General features: G+C 41.1%; 2 protein-coding genes and 1 long non-coding RNA gene across 3 annotated transcripts; 1 reads left to right on the top strand and 2 right to left on the bottom strand.

The window, feature by feature from the left end:
- The first annotated feature begins 61 nt into the window (after window positions 1-61).
- Window positions 62-2,094, top strand: LOC124056240. Its single transcript, XR_006842964.1, has 3 exons — window positions 62-270; window positions 1,513-1,662; window positions 1,970-2,094. It is a non-coding gene; the product is annotated as an uncharacterized LOC124056240 (long non-coding RNA).
- LOC124056239 (heat shock protein beta-7-like) lies at window positions 918-2,084 on the bottom strand. Its single transcript, XM_046383468.1, has 3 exons — window positions 1,937-2,084; window positions 1,531-1,664; window positions 918-1,064 (listed from the first exon to the last, which is right to left on the bottom strand). The coding sequence occupies exons 1-3, from the start codon at window positions 2,013-2,015 to the stop codon at window positions 918-920; spliced, it is 360 nt and encodes a 119-aa protein (XP_046239424.1). The 5' UTR covers window positions 2,016-2,084.
- A 1,349-nt stretch (window positions 2,095-3,443) lies between the features above and the next one.
- On the bottom strand, window positions 3,444-16,321 carry epha2a (eph receptor A2 a). The gene is made up of 17 exons (XM_046383464.1): window positions 16,125-16,321; window positions 15,249-15,316; window positions 13,092-13,728; window positions 9,036-9,191; window positions 8,586-8,918; window positions 8,089-8,216; window positions 7,794-7,971; window positions 7,590-7,692; window positions 7,319-7,371; window positions 7,104-7,229; window positions 6,827-7,012; window positions 6,654-6,715; window positions 6,266-6,475; window positions 5,926-6,075; window positions 5,442-5,635; window positions 4,693-4,848; window positions 3,444-4,271 (listed from the first exon to the last, which is right to left on the bottom strand). The coding sequence occupies exons 1-17, from the start codon at window positions 16,198-16,200 to the stop codon at window positions 4,163-4,165; spliced, it is 2,925 nt and encodes a 974-aa protein (XP_046239420.1). The 5' UTR covers window positions 16,201-16,321; the 3' UTR covers window positions 3,444-4,162.
- Window positions 16,322-22,284: the final 5,963 nt, after the last annotated feature.

Genomic DNA, 22,284 nt, shown 5'->3' with positions numbered 1-22,284 from the left:
TAGATACGTCAGACGTCACGACGTCGTTCTCTTCTTCTGGTTTTATTGGCGTTTGGCAAATCAGCTTATAGGTTGATTACCGCCACCTCCCGAAGGCTCCTTTTAAGTGTGTACAGTGTGTTCTTTCCTAGCAGATTCCCCAATTTAATATTATACTTTTTTGTCTTGAGCTCACTTAGCTCACTCCGTTGCCCATTATAGCTGTTACAATATAGCAGCATATGTTCTACCGTTTGTGAATCGTTCAGTGTGTGTACATCCTATCCTCAGGTGGGTAAAGATTGTTTCCTCTCTGGCTAAGGTTCCTGAGTCACTGCTGCTTGCCACACCCTGTGAATATATTGCTCACCAATACAATTGACGCCAGTCGTACTTAACTACATTTGCATGTGAATTATCTGTGATTTGGCCGGTATGTCAACATCAGCATTACCTTTTATCTGATCCGTCACTTCCGCCAGTCCCTGTAGTTTGAGACGTTGCGTTCATGTGTTTCAAAAAGTCGTCAATTACGGCTTTATCCTGCACTTGAGCCGTGATTTTTGGACAACATCGAAAGTATGCAAAGCAGTTAGCGGCTGTGCGTGCTCTTAAGACATTAAGCTTCATATAGTTGCACCGGCCGTGGAGATAACATTTTAAGTAATCCATTAAGAAAGGTTGTTTCAATTTCTTTGGATATTTGCAGGTTTCTGTGGCTTTCATCGTTGTTTGGCCTTAAATGTCACATAATCTTAACATGACTATCATTGAAATACACACTTTTTGGAATATTTTTTGCAATGTTGTTGGGTTCAGATACACAGGAAAGAGACTTTTTCGATAGTTCATGAATGTTGCATTGGTTGATTCCCTCGCCCACCGCTAGATGTCGCTTAACTCCAGTGTTGAAATGTCAAATGCAAATCAATCACAGGTTAATTAATCACACTAAGGTCTCTGTGAGCTGTAACAGTCAGGGCCCCATCGCTCTGAAGTGCCATGGTCACAGATACGGGGTCCACATTTGATGGTAGTTTGCATTTGTGGGAAAAAGTGTTTGTGACTGCGCCATCTTCTCCCAGCTGCACAATGAACATAGAGAACATAAGGAAGGTAGAAATTATTGGATTGAAAAAATTACATTAGAATTATTTAATTTTACATAAACACAACCACCATCAGCCTTTGCTCTCAAGTCTTAAATTGCAATTTTTTCCTTTTTTGACTTGTTATCCATGTTTTTTGTAACTGTTTTTGCACACTTTTTGCTTTTTCTACTCTTTTCTGTTCTTGTGAACTGCCATGACAAGTGAATTTCCCCACTGTGGGATCAATTAAGTTCATCTTATCTGTGATGCAGTTCCAACTAGCCACCAGGTTCGAGCCATTTCTACAACCGAGTACTTCAAATTCATTTACATGTTGAAATTATCATCTTATGGATTTATGCAGGCTATAAAGATTAGCCTACACCTGAAATTCAAATTCAGAAAGAAGGCCCTTTTACTGTTGTAATTTTTTTTAAACCAGACTCACTTCAGGGCTCACCTTCTCGGCATGTACCTCTATGTGGTTGTTGAAGAATGTGATGACAACATCCTCTGGAGAAAATTCACTCACATCGACCGTGAACTGGAAAATGTCTCCGATGACCTGGATCTTGCCCGTAGGATATGAATGGTCTGAAACATTTACATCATTTACATGCTGTGAACACCTCCATCAAATCAAGTCGAGTGGTTTTTCTATTGCCATTTCAGCTGTTTACAGTAGTATAGTGAACAGTGACATGAGACTCCAGGGACCAGGTGCTACGCTACACTACATGAGAAGCTGAATACAACCTGTACATATCTGTAAATAGTGCAAACTACTAATTTTAGTAAAGATAAAGTTGAACTTGCTATATTAAATGAAAAAACTGGATGTATCTGTTGGTTTTGATGTATCTGACCTGTAAATTTGTTGTCTCTACAGGCCTGCTGAGGTCGTGATCCTGAATCCCGAGAGAAAATACTTTGGCCTTTCTCCATTAGGCTGAGAAGGATGGATTGACTCTATCTAGCTGACTGTATCTACTGTATGAATCCAAGAGAAGTCATTCTAATCTGGTGAGTTCTCCCTTGTGTCTGTCACTATATAGACTCTTTTATAGTCTGCTGAGTGCTTGTGTCTGACCGATTCAGCTGCAGTGGAACTTGACACAGATTGTAGATATTCAGTATGTCAGAACTGTTGTCAGGGGCTCCAAAACTTCTGGCCTCATCCGAGTGGGAACATATGAGTCTTGGCGTTTGTGTGAGAAAGGGTGTGGTGGTGTTTCTGTTTGAAGGAATAGTCTATAATTATCAGGTGTGAAATTGAATGAACTGTCATTCACAACTGTAAGTCAATAAAGCAGCTATCACACAGTTAAGTAGCTTTTAGGATAATTTTATGATCTAGTTGGGCTTTGAAAGCGATGAGGGACAGCAGTATTATCTCAAAAAATACACTTTACTAATAAATCTCCAGTAAAAACTGTACAGAGGAGGAATTTAACGTAGCTGAGTGACTGTGATATGATGGAGCACAGTTGCGGTTAGGCGTGACATTCTACTCCGCCTTGGAAAAGTCAGTGGGGTTGATTAACTCCATCTGGATGACAGACGTCACCAAAGCAAGTTCAGTGAGGCTGTAGTGTGAATGCTAAAGAAAGTTAGATGACAAAGCTGAGGTCCAAAATTAGTTTTATGTTTCCACCAATTGTGGTGAACAGGCAGAGCTGTGTAGCAACAGTAATGATAACAAGAGTTCTGGTACTGGTATGATAAAAAACAATATTAACAACAATAATAATGATAGTAGTAGTAGTAGTAGTAATGTAGAAATATGACTAAGTTGTAATAACAGGAGCCAGTGTCAATCAGGACCACAGCAGGAGGTCCAAACATGATCCATGGGAACCTGCAAGATGAATTCTTATTCTAGGCTTTTAATGTATTTAAATGTAGAGTGCTGAGGGTAGTTTCTGTGCAGCTCAAACTTCATTGGTGTTTTCATCACTGTTAGCATTCTAGTTTCCCATGATAGCTTGCTAATAGTTGCTACACAGCACAAAGTACATATGGGGCTGATAGGAATGTTATTGCAGGTATTTGGGCAGAAACCAAAGTATGGGGCAAATGGAAATTTTGACTTAACAATCGCACTAGTTTAAAAGTTCACAAAGACTAAATGTCTGCAACAAATTCCATAATAGTCCATCTAGTAGTTGACAAGAAATTTTACCACTAAACAAAAGACAACTTGTGGTGCTAGAGAAACCATTAGGGGAATCACCAGTTAGCAGGGTTCATCCTCTGGGGACCATGAATGTCTGTTAAAATGTTTATGGGAAATTCATTCACTACTGTTATCCCTGTTTGGACTGATTAAAAACTACTAAAATACTGACTACAGAGAGCGAAAAAGTGATCCAGTCACAAGGCAACACTGATTTTATTTAAACACAAAAATACAACACCTGGCCAACATGAGCCAGATCCGACTTTTCTCACGTAACAAATGGCATAAATATACAATAAAATAAAATAAATATTAAATAAAAATGGACAGTTGTAGAAAGACATGATGTAAACACAATGATGAAAATGCATTATGTGATGCAGAGACTAACTACAAAACATAAGAATGTATGAATCTTTGCCCTGAGAGGAATAATCATTCCAAATTTAAAAATAAGTCTAACTGATCATAAAACTTGTAGAAAAACAATCCAGACACACTGGCAGGATTAAATGAGTGCTTGGAAGTAATAGCCCTTAATAATGCAGAGCACAAAACAGTTCAGTCATTCATTAATGGAGGCCAGGCACTCAACGCTGTCTCACATTTTGCACTTATAATTGTTTTATTTACTACATCACATAACTTGTTTATGTTCAACATATAAAACATTTTTACATAAAGATAAATTATTCATCTTCTGTTATCATAAAGTACATTAAGTGTTTTTTTAATCTCAGTCCTGTCTGAGTGGCTTGGAGGGTCCTCTTCAGTCGTGCCACACTGCTCCACAGAAAAGGAAAAAAAAAAAACCTGCAGCGCAGCTCAGTTTCACCCCCCACTTCAGTCTTCCTGGACTGTGAGTGAAATGGTATGGTCGGTCAGTGCTCTTTGATTTGGAGGAATGCTTAGATCACACTGCAAACACGCTGAGGGAGCTGGTCTCATCTTTCAAACCCAGGATGCTGTATGCTATCCTCTTCATGTGACCGGGCAACCGCACTCCAATATTCCTGATGTCTCTGAAAGGAAAAGATAAATGAGGCCACTCTGAGAGTGCTAAAAACAATATGGACTCTGTTTCCCATAAAAAGACCACAGTGGTACTTGTAGAGCCCAACCATAGATACTTGCACTCCAGCTAAGATTTGGTATAAATAGAAACATATTTTGGTGAAAGTAACATATTAATGGTTGAAGTAGTTGTGGGGGTACATCAGACACATGAGGCTGGGAAACACTGCTGGTGAAGTTATGGCATTAGAGAATGAGAGGAATGAGATGGGCAGAGGCACAGTAGTGAATTTCTACGTTCACAAACTGGATAACAAATGTTGAGGTTCAGAGCTCAATGCTTTCTCTGTGTTACTACAAAATGTGGCTGGGTGCCAGATAAATCAGTGCAGTGTGGCAGAGCTGCACCTGTGCCATGTGTGCACTTACTCATGCCTCAAGGCGAGCACCTGCTCCATGGTCGTGATCCCAGCGCGAGCGAAGCTCTCGTTGTACTGACTCATTTTGATGGACTCCAGCCATTCAGGCACCGATTTGAACATAGTGCCGTCACAGCCACTGGTGCTGGGCAGACGGATGGACACCCTGCAAGGGACAACGTAATAAAGCTCACTTGTCATTTACTGCTACATTACGCGCACCGCATACATGTGATGATCATCTTCTAATGGTAAATATCAAGACCAATACTGCTACACTTAAAGAAAAAGTACAAGACAGATTTTAGAAATCAAAATTAACATGATTATCAGTCTGAACTACTTGTTAATGCACAACAAGAGCTTCTAAATAAGTTTAAGTTGTATAATCTATTTCTCCATTATGTGCCTCAGAGGGTTAGTCTGTTTTATAGTAACAAATGCAAAATTTAGATTGGACTTGGCCTACATACAGTATGAATGTTTGAGGCTGGAGTCGTGAGGGGAAGACAATTTGCTGTTTTATGGACAGTTACATGTGGAACAATTTCCTGGCTAGGAACAAACCTCAGGAAGTCACTGCTCCTAGCCAGGAAACAGTTTGACACTTTAACCCCACTGTAAAATAGCAAATTGCCATTTTTACACTAAACTGCTCTTTCGTTTTTCTGAGATTATTTTTTTTCATTACTCTTGTATGACCACTTCTATTACTTAAGTCTCTTATACGTCACACGTCAGCAAAAGTATTGTTCATACCGTGGATCAAAGTCTGCAATGGTTTTCAAAGACTCCGGGCTTCGGAGCAGTTTGTCCAAAATGTTGACAATGTCTGAGAATCGAGGTCGTTTGGAGCGATCGTGCTGCCAACACTGGAGCATGAGCTGGTAGATAGCAGACGGACAGTCCATCGGAGCAGGAAGCCTGAAGGCCTCATTGATAGCCTTCATGACCTGAGGAGGAAATGAGAGCAGAGTGAAGGCAGTGCTGAGATCTAAAGAATATTTATGGCAGCAGTGAATTTGAACAGTCTGAAAAAGTGTTGGGTTCATATGTTGACATTAACAGTTCATTTGAAGATAATGGTGGGAAACTACACTGGAGATCAGGCAACTTTCAATCACCACCTTCCCAGCACAGACTCCCAGTGGTAATATACATTAAAGTTTGACCTACACAGGCCAAAACAATCCTTCATCTCAAATGTAAAAGTTGGAAAGATGATGTGACAGATGAAACATACCTCGTGGTTGCTCATGTCCCAGTAGGGTCGTTCTCCAAATGCCATGACCTCCCACATGACAATGCCGAAGCTCCACACATCGCTAGCTGAAGTGAATTTCCTGTATGCGATAGCCTCAGGGGCAGTCCAGCGAATAGGGATTTTGCCTCCCTGACAGATGAGAAACATTAACAAATCATATTTAATGGGTGAAGGGAGTGGAAACAGAAGGCGCTGAAAGAACAACACTTTAGATTTGACACTTGAGAGGGACAACACCATTAACAATGAGGCCCTAGTTACAAAAAACAAGTTCTCTGTTGCTATGCTTTTGGGCTATGAAATGTTAGACTAGACTTACTCTTGTTGTGTAGGTGCCCTCAGCGTCATCTTCCAGCACACGTGACAGACCAAAATCAGACACTTTACACTCCAGGTTGCTGTTAACCAGGACGTTTCTCGCTGCCAGGTCACGGTGGACGTAGCTCATGTCAGAGAGGTATTTCATGCCAGCAGCTATTCCACGCAGCATCCCCACAAGCTGGTATGATGGGATCTCTCCATCACGGTCCTAAAGCATGAATACAAACATCAAATAACATAATTTCAGTTAAATAAAATTTCCCTTTATTTTGTTTTTTTTCTTTGCTTTGTGACAGGCTGCACAATTGGTACCATCTTTTCTTTTTTTTTTAAACAATAGACAAAAACATTAATTCTGAAATTCACAACAAAATGCATGCACCTACCTTAAGATACGTGTCGAGAGCCCCGTTCTCCATGTATTCTGTCACTATCATGATATGCTTGACTGAAAATTAAAACAAAAAGTTACTCTTTGTGAATGAAAAGTATATTAAAGCAGTTGATACAAATGAGTTGTGAGTGGTTCTTTGACTTCTGTCTGAGGTCAGCAACTTACATTTGGTGACTACTCCCTCCAGGCGGATGATATTCGGGTGCGAGAACTGACCCATGATGCTGGCCTCGCTCAAGAAGTCCAGCCTCTGTTTCTCCGAGTACCCCGGCTTCAGGGTTTTGATCGCCACAGCCACCTCCCCTCGCCCAGAGGTCTTCATCACGCCTCGAAACACTTCCCCAAACTCTCCTGATTGGCAGACAGGCAGCAGGAGGAAACGTTAGACACTCTGCTCTGGGATTTCATTAAAAGGAAGGTAGGTGACTTTAAAAACACTCACCAACACCAATGACTTTTTGTTTGCTAATGGAATTGTGGTCAATTTCCGTGACAAACTTCTGGATGGCAATGTTAGGGTCTTCATACATGTGTGGATCGACGTACGTCTTCAGAGGCTTGAGTTGATCTAAGGAGGAAATAATAATTATTATGCTAAATAATATCTTCTGTAAATAATACTGAATTATTATTGCGTGTACAGAATGGTTTTCTTACCTGTTGAAAAGTAAGGATCTTCAGGTCCTCCCCTGCCACGAGAGCTCAGTCTCCTGGAAGGACAACATGAATTATCACCACAGGCCTAAACAGAATACAGACTGGCTTCTTAGTAATTGCAGGTCAGTCTCTGTTGAAAAAGACAAAGACTGTATTCAATCGTAGCACTGGCTATTACTGATCACCCCTCCCTGATCTGTCAGTGCTCGAGTTTGTGGCACATAATCACACAGTTTGCAGGTCAGTAGATAACATTTATCTTGTTACCAACCGTTTACGAAATAGCAGGACGGCCACCACAACAAGCAGAATAACCGCTACTCCAAACACTGCTCCCATCACCATGGTAGACTTGTTCTGGATCTGAGACTCAGCTGTGCAAATCATAGAGAGAAAAACATTTATCAACTTAAGTATGTGAATTTATACAAAGAGCAACTATTTGATCATGAGTAGATTTCAAGGCTGCTGGTACCTAACGGTGAAGTATGGAACTCGTACTCCATGCTGTAGCTGCCAGGGTTGCCTTCAGGACTCATTGCTTGGACCCTGAACATGTAGGTAGTGTCTGGGGTGAGGTCATTAATCTGGACTGAATTTTTCTCCAAAACCAGGACTGTGTAGGTGGTCACATCTCGCTCGCCTTCAACATCCTGCCAAGAGAAAAGTGGGTGGATTAGACTATTCTTTTTGGTCTTAACCAGAAAATCTGTTCATACGCCAGTCTCGACTTTGAAAGGCTGATGGAGACACAAAGCGCCCTCTCTTACTTTTTTGCGGTACATAAGCTCATAGCGCTGATTGATGTGGGGTGGAGGCCTGCGAGACAGAGTCCAGGACAGAGTCAGACTGGTGGGGCTACGATCATCCAGATGGATCAGCGTCACCTTGGGGGGATCTAACAGTCGGTGAGAGACAGAAAGCAAAATAATGGTTAGTGACTAATCATAGTCTTTGGAAAGGACATTTGGAAATGAAAGCCTTTGGGACTCAGTGGGCCAGACTGAATTCCTCTTTGTGTAGTAAGCCTTACTATTTGTGCTGTGGTTTTTTACTGACAAATACAATATAGCATTAAAAATGTTGAAATATTTTTGTCATTCTTTTAATCTTAATGTTCTGTCCAGGGTCTTGGAGACCCCAGCTGAAAAGCTAAATGCAATGGATTTTCATCTCTGTGTTCTTTTTTAACCCTTACAACATGTTCAAAATCAGCTGAAGTTTAATTAAAGCAAAAAGAAAAAGCCTTTTGTGTGACTGAGCTCACCTGTATAGTCCAGAGCAGTGGTAATCCTAGCAGTGGGCCTCTCAGTACCAAACTGGGACACACCGCTATGAGCCTCCACAGTGAACGTATAGTTCAGATGAGAATCCAGGTCAGTAACGATGACCGTGGTCTCCTGCAAATCTGTAGGACCTGGCTCAAAACGGATCTTCTCGCCACAGGGGACACATGCGGTCTTGTCACAGTGCTCGCACACCACACTGTAGGTAAGGTCACTGCGACCCCCGGTCACCAGCGGTGGGCTCCAGAACAGCTGCAGCCTTCCCTCTGCTGACAGGGTGGTGGAGCTCAGGTCATGAGGGGCACTAGGTGGAGCTTGGGGAGGAAGTAGATGACACAAAGCAGTTAGCCCGATCTTCTGAACTGCCCCTTAAGAGATAATGCTTGATTTTGTAATTGTAATAGTAATATGGCAGTGAGTGGGTCGGTTACCAGAGCAGGCTGATGTAGGGGGGTCTGAAGGGGAGCGGAAGAAACCTTCCTCACATTGACATTCAGTTGCACCAGCTGGGGAGGGCTTGGTGTTATCAGGACAAACCTGACAAAACTTGCTTGATACAAATGGCTTGAAGTAGCCCGGTTTGCACGCTGTGTGACAGAAAGAATGTGTGTGTTAGTTCAAGCGTTTCATTCATAGGAGTAACAGAAACAGACAAACACAGGATGGAACGACTGATCAAAATGCAAACAATGAAGCTGTCTCCGTAATACCAGCTCTTTCCACCCGACAGGAAACATTTGTTGTGAGTAACCTATAATCAGCAAGTCTTTGTGTGCAGAGGAATGAAAAGGGATTTCCCTGACGATCTGCCTCCACTCGCCTTTTTCGCCTGGAGGCCTAATCTCAGGTCGCACCACCAGTGTCAACCGGATGACAGTAGAGCATTAAATCCATCAGGTGATCTGGTCTGTGTTTCCTCTGTGGACCCTCAGTTCATATTCTCTGGCAGATAATATTTATGTTTTTGCCAAAGGAAATGACACCTTGAACACAGGTTGTGATGGACATTTGAGGACACAAACAGCCTTCCAGGGCATGGGAGGTTAATGAATGTGCGGAGTGGACAGAAACCAGGACGCAAGACCTGCAATTCAGTCTGAAAGCTGATGTTTCCTCCCTTTCTTCCTTCCTTCCACTAACCTCTGACACCAATCGCAAATTACAGCATCCAAGGTTGAATAGTTAGAGTACAAGAGAATCAGGAAAAAGGAATCGCTGCTGGAGACAAGTTTGATTTTCAGTGTGTTTATGGAAACAGATGCACACACTTTTGAGGTGATAAAGAGTTATGGCGCAGTTAAAAAAAAAAGAGGAAAAAACTTTAAAAGAATAGCTCATTTGAAAGATCTCTTGTCTCTGCTTTCATTCTGCTGCCTCCCTTGGGGGAAGACTTTCATCTGGCCCCTGCGCTGGTGGCCGTGAGAAGAGGTCGAGTGAACCCTGAACTGAAGACATGGTCGCGTTACTTCACCACTGAGGCAGAGGGACCTTTGCACTCCAAGCATTGCCGCGGTGGAGGCGAAGGAGCAGGTTGAGTTTGGCTAGGTGGGATGAAGATGAATAGATGGACTGACGGGGGATGGGGGCAAAGGTCTGGAGCACCAACAGAAGTTCTCTCTGGGGAGTCACTTGGTGGCAGTGGGGGTGTAGCTGAGGTCTTTTCGCATAAGAAAAGGGGGCCAGCCCATTTCATCTTGAGCTGGGGCAGCAGGACCTCTGTCACGTAGCAAAGAAACTCCAGCCCTATTCATCTATTGTCTCTGAGATTGGACAGAGTGGTGCCATAAATATGTTGCGCTACTCATTATACAACTCGCAAATGGCGGCATGTGTGCAACGTATGAAAACAAACGTTGTTAAGGCAAAATTCGGTAAGATGGATTGTCATATTTACTTTGAATCAGAGTTTTTAGAAACATATTTTATTGGAAATTTGTCTATCTAGAAAAGGGGCTGAAATTTCATTTTAATTTGATCCAAAACTTTTATTTTATTGGTTTATTTTATTTACTTTTGATAACTTATTGTCACTAGATTGAATTCTTTCTTTTTATTGTCCCACGCTCCCTTTTGATTACAACTCACATGTGTGAAGGACTTATCTTCCGCACCGGTGCATCTGTTAATTGAATCTGTTTTTTGTTCTGCGTCGGCCCATTGTTCTAATGAGTGGGAACATGGATTAGGGAGCTCGTTGCGTGTGTTAACAACCGGATGAAAGAGCAAAGGGAGGCAAAGCGGGGCATGTCATTGGCTAACAGCTGTCCTGTTGCTCTACTAATCCTCTTGACTAAATTACACTCCACACCTAACTAAGCAGCCACGAAACTAACCACCCTCATGCACCAACTGTCGACTCACTCCCCACCCTCTGACTCCGACCAAGGACAACCTGCTTATTTGTGTCAGTCAGCATTCCTCCTCATCTCACTTTACTTCCTTTTCCCACAACAGTTGGGCTCTTCAGTGGAATCCACATGCCAGCGATGAGCCTCTAAGCATATCACTTTCTCTAGTAAACGCAAATTGGAAATAAGGAGTTGGCTGAAACAAATAACAACATCATAATTGCATTTTAACTTATGTAATGAAACATGTTTCCTGAGTCCTATGAGGTCATCCTCCAGATTTTGGTTTCACAGTTTTTCCTGTCATAAATATTTCCTGTCTTCCTCTGCCAACTTCTGCTTTAGGTGCTCGGCTTTGAGTCCGACTCCAGTCCGGAACCTCAAACACTGAAACACTGCCTCTGCCTTCTTGACTTCCTCCCCACCTGGCTCCTTTATTTCTCATTTTACATCCTCAGTTCAACATTCACCTCTTGAACAAAGCACTTATCTCCCAATGGTATGTCAGACAACAACTAACAATAATTTTCATCAATTGTTAATCTGGCCATTTTCTAATCAGTTATTCATTTGATCAATAAAATACCATAAAATAGTGAAAATGTTTGTCACAATTCCCTAAAGCCCAAGGTGATGTCTTCTAATGTCTTGTCTGACCATCAGTCCAAAACCCCAGAAGAATAATTTTTTTAGAGTCATATAAAACACTGAAAAGTACAGTGTCACAATCAATTAATGTTTCACAGTTTTGACAGGAAAAGAGACTTAAACAATGAATCAATTTTCAAACCAGTTGTTATATAACTTTATGTTGATTACTTAATCTTTCAATTCCTTCAACTGGTAAGAATAATCTGCCTCACTTAAAGGAAACTGAATCTAAGAAGAGACCAAACTGTGCCAGTCAAGGTGACTCGGACCATCGGGAGTCATAAACCGCAGCCTGACTCAGTCTAACCTCTGATAGGCGTGTCGGCCCCATCCCTGTAATCTGTGGTTCCTGTCACCTTAGCAACTCACGCAAAACAAATAGTTGGAAGCAGAAGACACACCACTCAGGTAGTCATTCTGACACATTCACACGGCCCTTCCTTTAGTCAATCATAGTCGAAGGTGACGCCAGGGTGAAAGAATTCCTTTCAGAAATCCCCGCACCACACTGAGCCTTTCCTCCCTCCTTTCTCCTCCCTCTGTGCCCTCTCTCCTCCCACGTTTCCTCCAGACAGTTCAACACACCACACCCGGAATGCTAAAAGACCAACTTCCACACTAACTACAGGAGCACATAACCACAGTTAGTGTCTTTGACTGTGCACATCTATTTGTTTTTTGTGTATGTGCTCACAGGTCTTTCTCGAGGGCAGTACATACTGCAGAGTTTTTGCATACTTGACCTTAGTTTGGGTGTCAGTCATATGAATAGACAAAAGTACAACCCTTCAACAGTGTGTTCTCAAATTGCTTTTAGTTTTAAAAACGTCATCGGTCTTTCTTTATTTGTTTTTAAAAAGTAACTGCCAATAAAACTCAGAATGACCAAAAAGTTTGCCTTTTTAACTTCAGAATCAGAGAGACTGTATTGCCATTGTAAGAGTAGTAAAACTACATAATTGTCAGTTTTCCAGTGTAAATACACAAGAAACTCTTCGTAGAATTGATATGTAGTATGGAAGTGGAACACGGCTTCTCGTACTGTACTTTATCACCTCGAGCCTTCGACCTAGCTGTAAAACAGTGCCTCAGCCCAGCCCAAATGTCTGAGTCCATAGAGTGAGACAGTGGAAAGAATGCTCTATTGCTCAACAGGTAAAGAGATGAAGCACTGACTGTCGAAATGTCCTCAGTGATTTTGGTCTCTATCGCAAGGTGCAATCTGTGGTTGTGTGAAATCTAAACCAAACAAACAGGTTCATACATCTCATCCCATGCCGAGTCCTGCTGTACCTGGCCTACTCCCTGACCGATAAGAAGTGTTTTTGAGATAGAATTTCTTCCAAACCAGACACAATTAACATTTTTCTGTGCTCATTCCTCACACCTTGCCAAAGTAGTGGTTGGAGGTGCTTCATTTACTATAACTCACATGGCCACACAAACATGTCTCAGTTGAGTGCGTGGCGTATTTTTGGCAGCGCTTACCTTGGCACGAGTCCCCAGTGGTTTCATAGCCAGCCAGACACTGGCACTGCCCCACAGGAACCACCCATTCACCCTCAGCTGTGCAGTAGATGCGTGGGGTGGCCTGACTGACGGCGTTCTCCACACAGGCTCCTTCCACCTCCCTAAGGGCATCCGCCACGGTCTCTGGGAAGGCCGCCAAGCTCTGCACGGTGGATGGGCATGTCTTGTAGTACACTCTGACAGACAACAGTGCCACACAAGCACCCATGTCCTGAAAAGCCAGGTAGAAGCCCTTTCTAGACAGAGGCCCCACCGTCCTCGTTTCTGTGTTGACCTTCAGCACACGACCCTGTGTGACCTCATCAGGAGCGATGGTGGCCACTTTGCGGAACTGGCCTTTACGGAAGTTGGTTCCCACATCGGCATCGGCCTCTGAGATGAAAAGATTGAAGGTTTCTTTGCAGCTGACAGAAGCACCTTCAAATGTGTTGCAGTCTCGCACAACAAAGCGAAGCTCCACAGAGACGCGTGTAGTCCCTGGGCGCCGCTGAATAAATGTTGTGCGTAACCAGTTATCCTGTTCGGCAGAGTCTATGCTACAAACGCTGTAGGTGTATAAAAGTGAGCCGTTCACCACAGTCTGGACTATCTCCCACTGTAGAACAGAAAAAGATAAACAGAGAGGAGAGGGATTAGTTTAGGGGGCAACAGTCACTGTTACCATGCAACAGTAATGAAAGGAGAAAGGCATTTTTTTCAGGGAGTAAGTACAGGGTTCTGAGACTTTGTTCATACCGAGAACCACTTACATTGATGGGACACCTCTGCTTTCATGCTGAGCGAGAAGCTCATAAAGTGCAGAAGTGAGTTGGAACTTTTTTTTTTCCCACAAATTAAGATTATTGGCCTGGACATGTGCGGCGCTCACAACGTGTGTGGTTTTCCACTAACACACTGGGGTGCATGTGTGTGAGACACACGTAAATGCGGCAAAAACTACTGTACAATACCAACCAGGACTTATGGCAGTTAAATGAGCTTTATAAGCAAAGTTTAAAGGCATGGCAGAAAAATTGGCAGCAATTAAGACTTTTTAAGAGAGGGAAGCAATGACGAGTACAGAGATTAAAAGTCTCCATTTAACGTTAAAACAGCTCACATGTCAGCAATACTTATCATCACTTCTTGCGCTTACATTATTTTAACTGTTTTCAGAAAAGGAAGGTAAACTAATTATGTATATTTCCACTATTTCTAAAAAAGTGAAACTGGTAGGTATGACATTAGAGAAAGACTATAGCAAACTACCTGAATTTAAGTCTGATTTTCAAAGTTACATATATTAGATCCTCTACATGCCAAGTTAAATACTGTACTTCAGGCCATTTCTTGTAATTACTACCCAAGTTCTTTTGTTTACTCATACTGGTTATACTGCATTTAGAAAATTAACTGCCTCCTGAAAGCACACTGCAAATAGGCACCCCTGGTACAAATTTAAATACACTTTACAAGTGTGAAAAAGTTGGATTCGAACATAGCAAAGCTTGATAGAAAAGGGGGAATTCTAGCCGATAAAAGCCAAAAGAAGCCTCAGCCCTTTGAAAACAGTCTCACAAGAAACATAGGCCAAAAAGCGGAAGTGGCCATGTCCTGTGCCTTTTTTTAGATGGGAAGCCACTGAACTATAGATAGAGGGATGGTTCTACTGGCTTTCTGGGCTTTCTGTGTCTTTTACTTATGTCTTCCCACAGCGGTACAGATCATCTTGCTGCTATTATCTCTGAATTCAGAGTAGAATCACAAGGAAAAATGTTAAAATTTTATCATTTACTGCAATAATGAAAACTCCTGTGATCCCGTAAAAATGCATCTCCACTGTAAATTTAAATGTAGGTTGAATCTTGACATTTTAATGGCAATCATAAGTTTTTTATGAAAGGGTAGACTAACTGAGCTCTGCCAAACCTCATAGAGCTGCCACTCATTCCTTCTCTCCCAGAGTGCTTTTTTAGTAGACTGAAGGCCTTTGTTACTGTTACTAAATCGTATTCAAATTCTCACACCAACTTATCTTCAGCTGCCTTATATTCATTTTTGCCTGACACAGAGAAAAGCAGTTTCAAGTCTTGAACCTGAAGTCTTAAAAATTCCTGCTGAGGTATAAATACTCACTCCGTTCTCATATGGCAAAGTCAACCACCCCAACTCTGATCCTGAAGCACTCATATCCAGCAATATTTCTACAGAGACAAACAGAAAAACATATGGCATAGTTAGAATGAGTACAAAATAACTAATGAGACCTGATGCATTGAAAAATAAATAAACGAATTAATTAATAAGAAGAAGAAGAAATATTTAGCTGTTAAACAAAGATACATTGTATAAGCTGTAAATAATTAGAAATCACTTCGATTTGACTGTACTATTAAATTCGCTGCCTGGATCTCTGGGGCCAACAGCTTTATGGGGGGCACATGCCATGCTTTGACATTTTAATCAAGCATGTCGGTCTGATTCAGTACTTCATTGACCGTGTCCTCCGGGTCCAGGATACAGCACTAATAATGTCTGAGAAAGGCGTGGGCCGTTAAATTGCCGTGACGAGAGAAATACATGAATCTGCACCACAAGTGAAAGAAAAAAGCTGACACGTTCAGGGACCTCACTGGTGCCCATTGATCCCGAGTTGACAACGGTTAGTAAATACAAATATGTACTTAAAAAATAAATAAATAAATAAATAAAAATTGAAAAGAGATACTGCAAGCCGTTCAGTCATTTAAATAATTCCAAATTGTTTAGACAACGTTGAAATAGGAGTAAAGGGATATATTCAGCATTTTTGATACTGACTGGAAAACAAAACACAATAAACAGTCTGGTATAAAAAGAATTTTATCTCAACAATGTCAAAAGAACTGAAGTAAAACTCAAAGCAGGTTGTCAAATTCCAACCTCCTGACTCATGAGGTGCGGTGAAGCTAACCTAACGTTAACTTTTTTTTTCTTGTCTCACACAAAGCGTAAAAAAGGTAGGTTACTTACGTTCTTTCGACTGAAGACTCATAACTATTTGGTGGATAAATAAAAATAAAAACAAGCAGACTCGACGGGGCGCCATGATTCCACACAACTTCTTTTAAAATAAAAAAAAGTCGGTGTTATATCCCAATTCAGTCTCCGGTCTTCCCCGTCTGTCTCCACTTCCCCGAATACTTCACTGCACCGGCTGAGTGAGCACGAGCCCGCAGACCATAGACAAACAGGTGGCGTCATTGCCCCGCCCCGAGAACTTTGGAATGTTGAAGTTATCCAAATATGGTAGTCAGGGGGCGGGGCCAAAACGATTTGACCGCACCTGTTTCATTGAAGAAAGATGTAGGGCTTCATAAACTGCACTGTCATCATATTGATTTTTACAGGTTTGTTTTATTAATAATTCAACATCAAATCAAGTTCTCCTTTAATATCATGTGCGTCCTAAATGTGATTCACATTTGTGTAACTTAATTGTAGATTTCTATATTAAAACTATTTTATGTTATGTTGGCTATGAATTCTATGAGTTATTATTTAAAATAGACACTGTGCTAAAACATGTGCATGTCATCCATTATTGTTAAATATAAATCCTGCACACACATAGATATACATGCATACACTGTTCATAACCACCTACTTCATGAATATAAAGTAATCTGTCACATTAGCCATTCAGTATTTACTCCTTTGCACTATTTGTATTCATTTAGTCTTTTTTACAACAGATTTTTAGAGAGACATTGTATGTTGTGACTTATTGTTGCATGTTATATATATTTATCAGTTACAACTATTGTTCTACTATAGGTAGTAGCGGTGTATAAAAATGTTCTGTTTTAAATGTCCTTCACAATTTTACTCAGATAGTTGAAAGCACGTAACTAAAAAATATATTTAAGTATTGAAAATTGAAGTAGCCGTTGTGCAGAAATACCTCTTTTTGAGTGTTGTATAGACTGTGTATTGATTTTTATTGCAGTATTAGTAGTAAATCACCATATTTTAGTGGCTGATCATCTGTTTTCTACTAAAAATCTTTTTCTAAATAATTGCTACAACTATCCTATACAGTAGAATAAAACAAGCAGTATTTACCTCTGAAATGTATTGGAGTATAAGTTTGAGGAGAATGAATATATTAACATTTTTACTTGTGCTTTTGTTTTACATGTACTTTTGTGTTTATATGTATGTTCTCACTGACTTGGTGACAAGAAGAATTTCAATTACATTAAACTGAACCGAAATGCATTATTAAATGTTGAGCCTTCAGTATTTTGAATTAGTATGAACAAAATTCTAAAATGAAATGTTTCCAGATGCATTTGCGTCTTTCCTTGAGTTGCTTTGTTTTGTAGCTTTGACATGTTGATCAAAGATGGAGTGATAAGTTATTCAATACAGTGTATGTTAACATTTCATTCTAGTCCCGTTTGGGCACATTTGCACTTGGTGTTTAATTAAATATACATTTAGAAATATTCTTGGGTGTTCTATCTGTGCTGGAAATGCTTTTGACTGCAAATGTTTCAAACAATGAACGTCAGTAATACAGTACAAATATGTTTGGACTTTGGTAGCCTCTCAAAATGAAAGTGTTTAAGTTGGACAATCTTTTTTGACCGTCCTCCAAGTAATTGCCTGAATCCTCCACATCTCGCCCAGGACTTGTCTTTCCCACGACTGGTAAAGGAGGGGTCAAGTGGGGGGGGTGGTTTGGTATGAATATATGACTACTAATGAGGCGGTCCTCATAAAGAACCTTACAATTTGGGTATGAATATGTGACCACAAAGAAGATCTGACAATAGCATCACCTAGCAACTCTTATCTGGAGGAATTTCAGAGTCAAGTCTTCTCTGTGAAGCACCGTGTACTTGGAATGAAGAGCCCCTCGATCTGAGAGCCAAACACAGTCAGCCATCCTCACAAAGACCCCCAAAAAAACCAACTGAAGAGGAGGACAGGAGGTGGACATTGTCTTGTGCAGCATTACCATGCACGGACATTAATCATACAAGAGACAGAGTGAAAGATGATAGTGAAATAATAGATTAACAAGTTAAGTGTGGGTTGAATTATGGCTTTCTGACCTTCAAGTGACAGCCACTTCAATTGCTTACAAACACAAATTGTACTTTAACATGATAAGTATGAGTCTAACAGGACATCTTTGCTCTCAGGAAGAGAAGAAGAAATCTGACACCTTCTATATCATGCACTACCATTTTATATTCTTATACTGAGATTTCATTTGTGTTTTTAAGGTATTAACTGATGAATCTGAGGCTGAACTGTTTCTCTAAATGCTGACAGAGGTTAGATATATTTTTTCACAATCATCAAACAGAAAAAAGTTGGTTTGAATTATTTTTTCATCTACTACTTGTCTTTTCAGTAACCACATTTCAGATCTCCTCTGAGGAAAAAACTGTGATCTTCTTTTCAATCCCATAAAAATGTGATGCCATGATTTAAGGTCCAGATACCCCTCACTTTCAAATGATCTGTTGTTTTGAGTGTGAACTGCTACTTGAAGATAACTTCCATCTTAAGCACTCAAGCAGTCCCTTTCTCTCTTCTGTTTATTGATTTTGAAGCACACCGTGGTACGGTAAGGTGTTATTTTCAAGTGTGTTAATGCTGAGACTCTGACAAGTGGTTTCTGTTGTCAACCAGTTCTCGGGGGTGTCAAAGGTTAACACCCTTTGTAACAAACAAGTATGCAAATGATTTCATTACAATGCAGGCTTTTATTTTTTATTCACCTAACAGAGCATGCATGCTGCCTGAGAGCAGACTGTGGCCTCACAGCGCTGAGCCTTCTGATGGCCCAAACCTCCCCCAAACCCCACACTCTCATTCCTGGGCTACTGAGGGCGATGACAACACAAAAGTACTTCGCACTGGGGGCTGGGTTTGCATTTTGTGGGTCAGTGAACAGCGGCCGAAGCAGCAACGCCATGTCATTCAGACCCTGCTCCCTTCACACCCCCTCTTTCCTTACACTTCTTGTGGTATCAGCAAACACAGAAGTGGAATGCTACAGAAAACACCGGGGAGTTTTTTTGAGTACTGCCAACATAAAATGCACCTACTGTTTTCCATCATTCCACCATCTCACTGAGGGTCCCCAAATCCGTTGTTAAGAGATGATGTATTTGTGCCTTTCTTTACATATTGATAACTACGGTTTAATCATCAGCGGTGGAAGAAGTACTGTTTACTTCATTGAAATACCACACAAGAAAGAAATACCAAACGCTCCATCACAGGTCCTTTCAGAACTTCATTTCTGTGAAAGTACAGAATTATTTGCAGCAAAACGTATGTAGAGTGTCAAGAATAAAAGTACTCAGTATGCAGAATAACCCTGTAAGTGTTACATTATTCCTCTCTGTACTCACATTGTGTGTGTGGGTGTGTGTGTGTGTGTGTGTGTATTTTATTTTTATTCTTGGTGCTTGGTAATTCTTCATTTTGCTCTTTTACTGTGAAAAAAAGTCAGAATTAGCTTTTAACATTTATTTTTATAGATAATGAAATAATGAAACAGTAAAGAGTTTTCTGCAGAAAACATCACTTTTCAGTGGTTACCAAGTATTTCCAAAAGCAAGAACCTCAAAAAAGCATTCAGAAAAGCAGTCTTGGTGACTCGATTTGAATTTCTGAAGTCAGACATGTGGGTTCTGATTCAGAGGCCTGAGACGAGGCTGTGGTCGACATTGCATTTTTTGAGATAATCCTATGGGTTTTAAAGGTTTTTTTTTCTTTTTTAAATTGGACTATGATGCAGGATTTCTCAATCCAGAAAGGAGTGTTTAATCCTTTAACTTATGTGATAACATAACAATCACACAAGGCAAAAGCTGTTCTCTCCAGCACATGGGGAAAAGAATCAGATGTGACGACAAAAACATGCAATATCTCAGCTCAACAATCACAGCACTGTTCAGTTCACTACTGTAGTTGTATAGACATAACATGATACCACGTACTGATAAGCCCTAGACAAATAAACTACAACAGAAAGAAGGATGCGAAGTCACTAATCTCTGGACACCAAGTTCAATGCAGGCACACAAAGTACTTCACAAAAACTGAATAAAAATATCTATCAGCAAAAGGTTGCCCTGAATTTAAAACCATAAAACCAACAACCATCCTTTTATGTCCCTTACGACAGGCAGGGCTATTGTGGAAGCTTCTTCATTCTGTGCTCTCTTGTCTGGACTGAAAAGCCTGCACATTGTTTCTCGCTCCCTGTCCCCAGTCATCTTGTTTTAAAAGCTCCACATGCCGCCTCTAAAAACCCTACCTCCCATAGCTGGAATCCAGTGAGTGTCTGTTGTCTGTGTGGGCTATACTGTGTGCAGCGTAAAGCGATGAGAAACAAAACGGCAGAACGCGCTCTGACAAGTCCACATATTATGATGAAAAGAAATATGAGAGCATGCGGTTAAAAACACACAGCATTACTCATATAGTACAAGGGATAAGCGCATTTGTGGCTTTCCTCTGATCAGTCATCACTGCCTGCCTCGGTACCAACCTCATGCATCAAAGAGCGGCTGTAGGAAAAAAGGAACGCTGCAGGTACAGACAGATATTTCAGCCAGAATCTGAGGAAAGATAGTTGACAGGATCTTTGAAATATAGAACCACCACTAATTGCTTGTGAAGTCACATATCAAATAACCAACCATAACCAACAATAAAATCACAAGAAGGAACATAGAGTCGTTTAAAAATTAGCCTTTTGATATCGCCCAGTATTATGTTCTTGCTAGTGTATAACAGGTTGTGTATTCAAATTTATCCCAGACTGAGGTTGCTATAATCCTCCTCGTCTGGCAAGTGAGGGAACGAGGACTGAAAGTGAAATCCCCTTCACTAAAGACCCGTGTTAAATGTAATGGGTGTTGGCAAAGGGGCCTAATAAAGATGACAGCACACATTCATATGCATTCGTTTGTGTGCTCAGCTTGACGAAGTCTGCCTCACAGCCTTAACAAAGGGGAGGAAGGAAGCCAGGGGCTGTGGAGAATGCCTGGGGGGGTGGGGGGGGTGACAACACACACACACACACTTAAGCACACACAGTGGCCCTCCAGCTTGTGTCCTGTGGTCTCTCAAGTCTGAAGTTAAAGCAGTGACAGCTGGGCTAGCACGCTCGGCATGGGCTCATTCTCTCTGCAGCAGCCAACCCCTCCCCTCCCCATCACACACACACACACACACAAACACAGTCTGTGAGACACACACCCAGGATGCTCCATCCTGTTTACTGTTTACAGTTCACAGTGGCTGGTCAACTTGGGAGGGCTCTACAGTGTGAGGACAGGCAATACAGCTGTTTATAAGGTAGTACTGTGTGTGTGTGTGTGTGTGTGTGTGTAGCCCATAATTTCGGTTTACACTGTAACACGTTTTTGGGATGAAAAGTTCATTCTTAACTTTGGAAATTGAGGTTGACAAAACAATCTCTCCCGCAGGTTCGTTTAGTAGCTGTTTTTAGGCTTTCAGGTGTATCACACAAACTTCCTCAGCAGATGGAATTTGCCCAGCTGTCAAATGTTCGTGTCAAAGGACTTCCATTCACTCTGGCTTAAAATCTGAGAATGAAATTTCATTCTTGAATCTTGACTTTGGAAACAGCAGCTACTGAAGATTGTGAGATACGATCAAAAGTGACATCATTGTAAAACAAGGTGTGCCGCTGAATACTCATATTTCTATTGAAAATGTGACCACCCCAACAATACAAAACCTTCCAGATGGGATGGAAAAATAAGAGTAACTTGCAATTTTTTACTTTTACTATTTCAATTATGTACATTTCTGGAAGGTTAAGTTGTCTATTTTTAGCTGTTACGTTACATTATGTGTCTGTGCTGTAATGACCACAAATGTTCTGAAGAGGAAAAGGGAGGACCAATGGGAGACTAGCAGTGTGGTCAGCAACAATCAGATCATTATTTGGCCAAATGGGGCACCTGCTTTGTTTGAGGTGGGCCTGGATTCAGAGGGTGATGACATGAGACAGCTGAACAATGCAGAGCAAAAACAGGAGCTGGTGTGTATCCACTTAAAGTCAATGGTGTTATTCTGCTTTTTGTATTCTGCTTTTAAAATTGTAGGCAGTCAGAAGACTGTGGCCACT

Source organism: Scatophagus argus, chromosome 3 (genome assembly GCF_020382885.2).
Source record: "Scatophagus argus isolate fScaArg1 chromosome 3, fScaArg1.pri, whole genome shotgun sequence".
NCBI classification, from domain to species: Eukaryota; Metazoa; Chordata; class Actinopteri; family Scatophagidae; genus Scatophagus; species Scatophagus argus.
The sequence above is the reverse complement of the archived record's forward strand: the minus strand, read 5'-3'. Positions and strand labels throughout refer to the sequence as shown.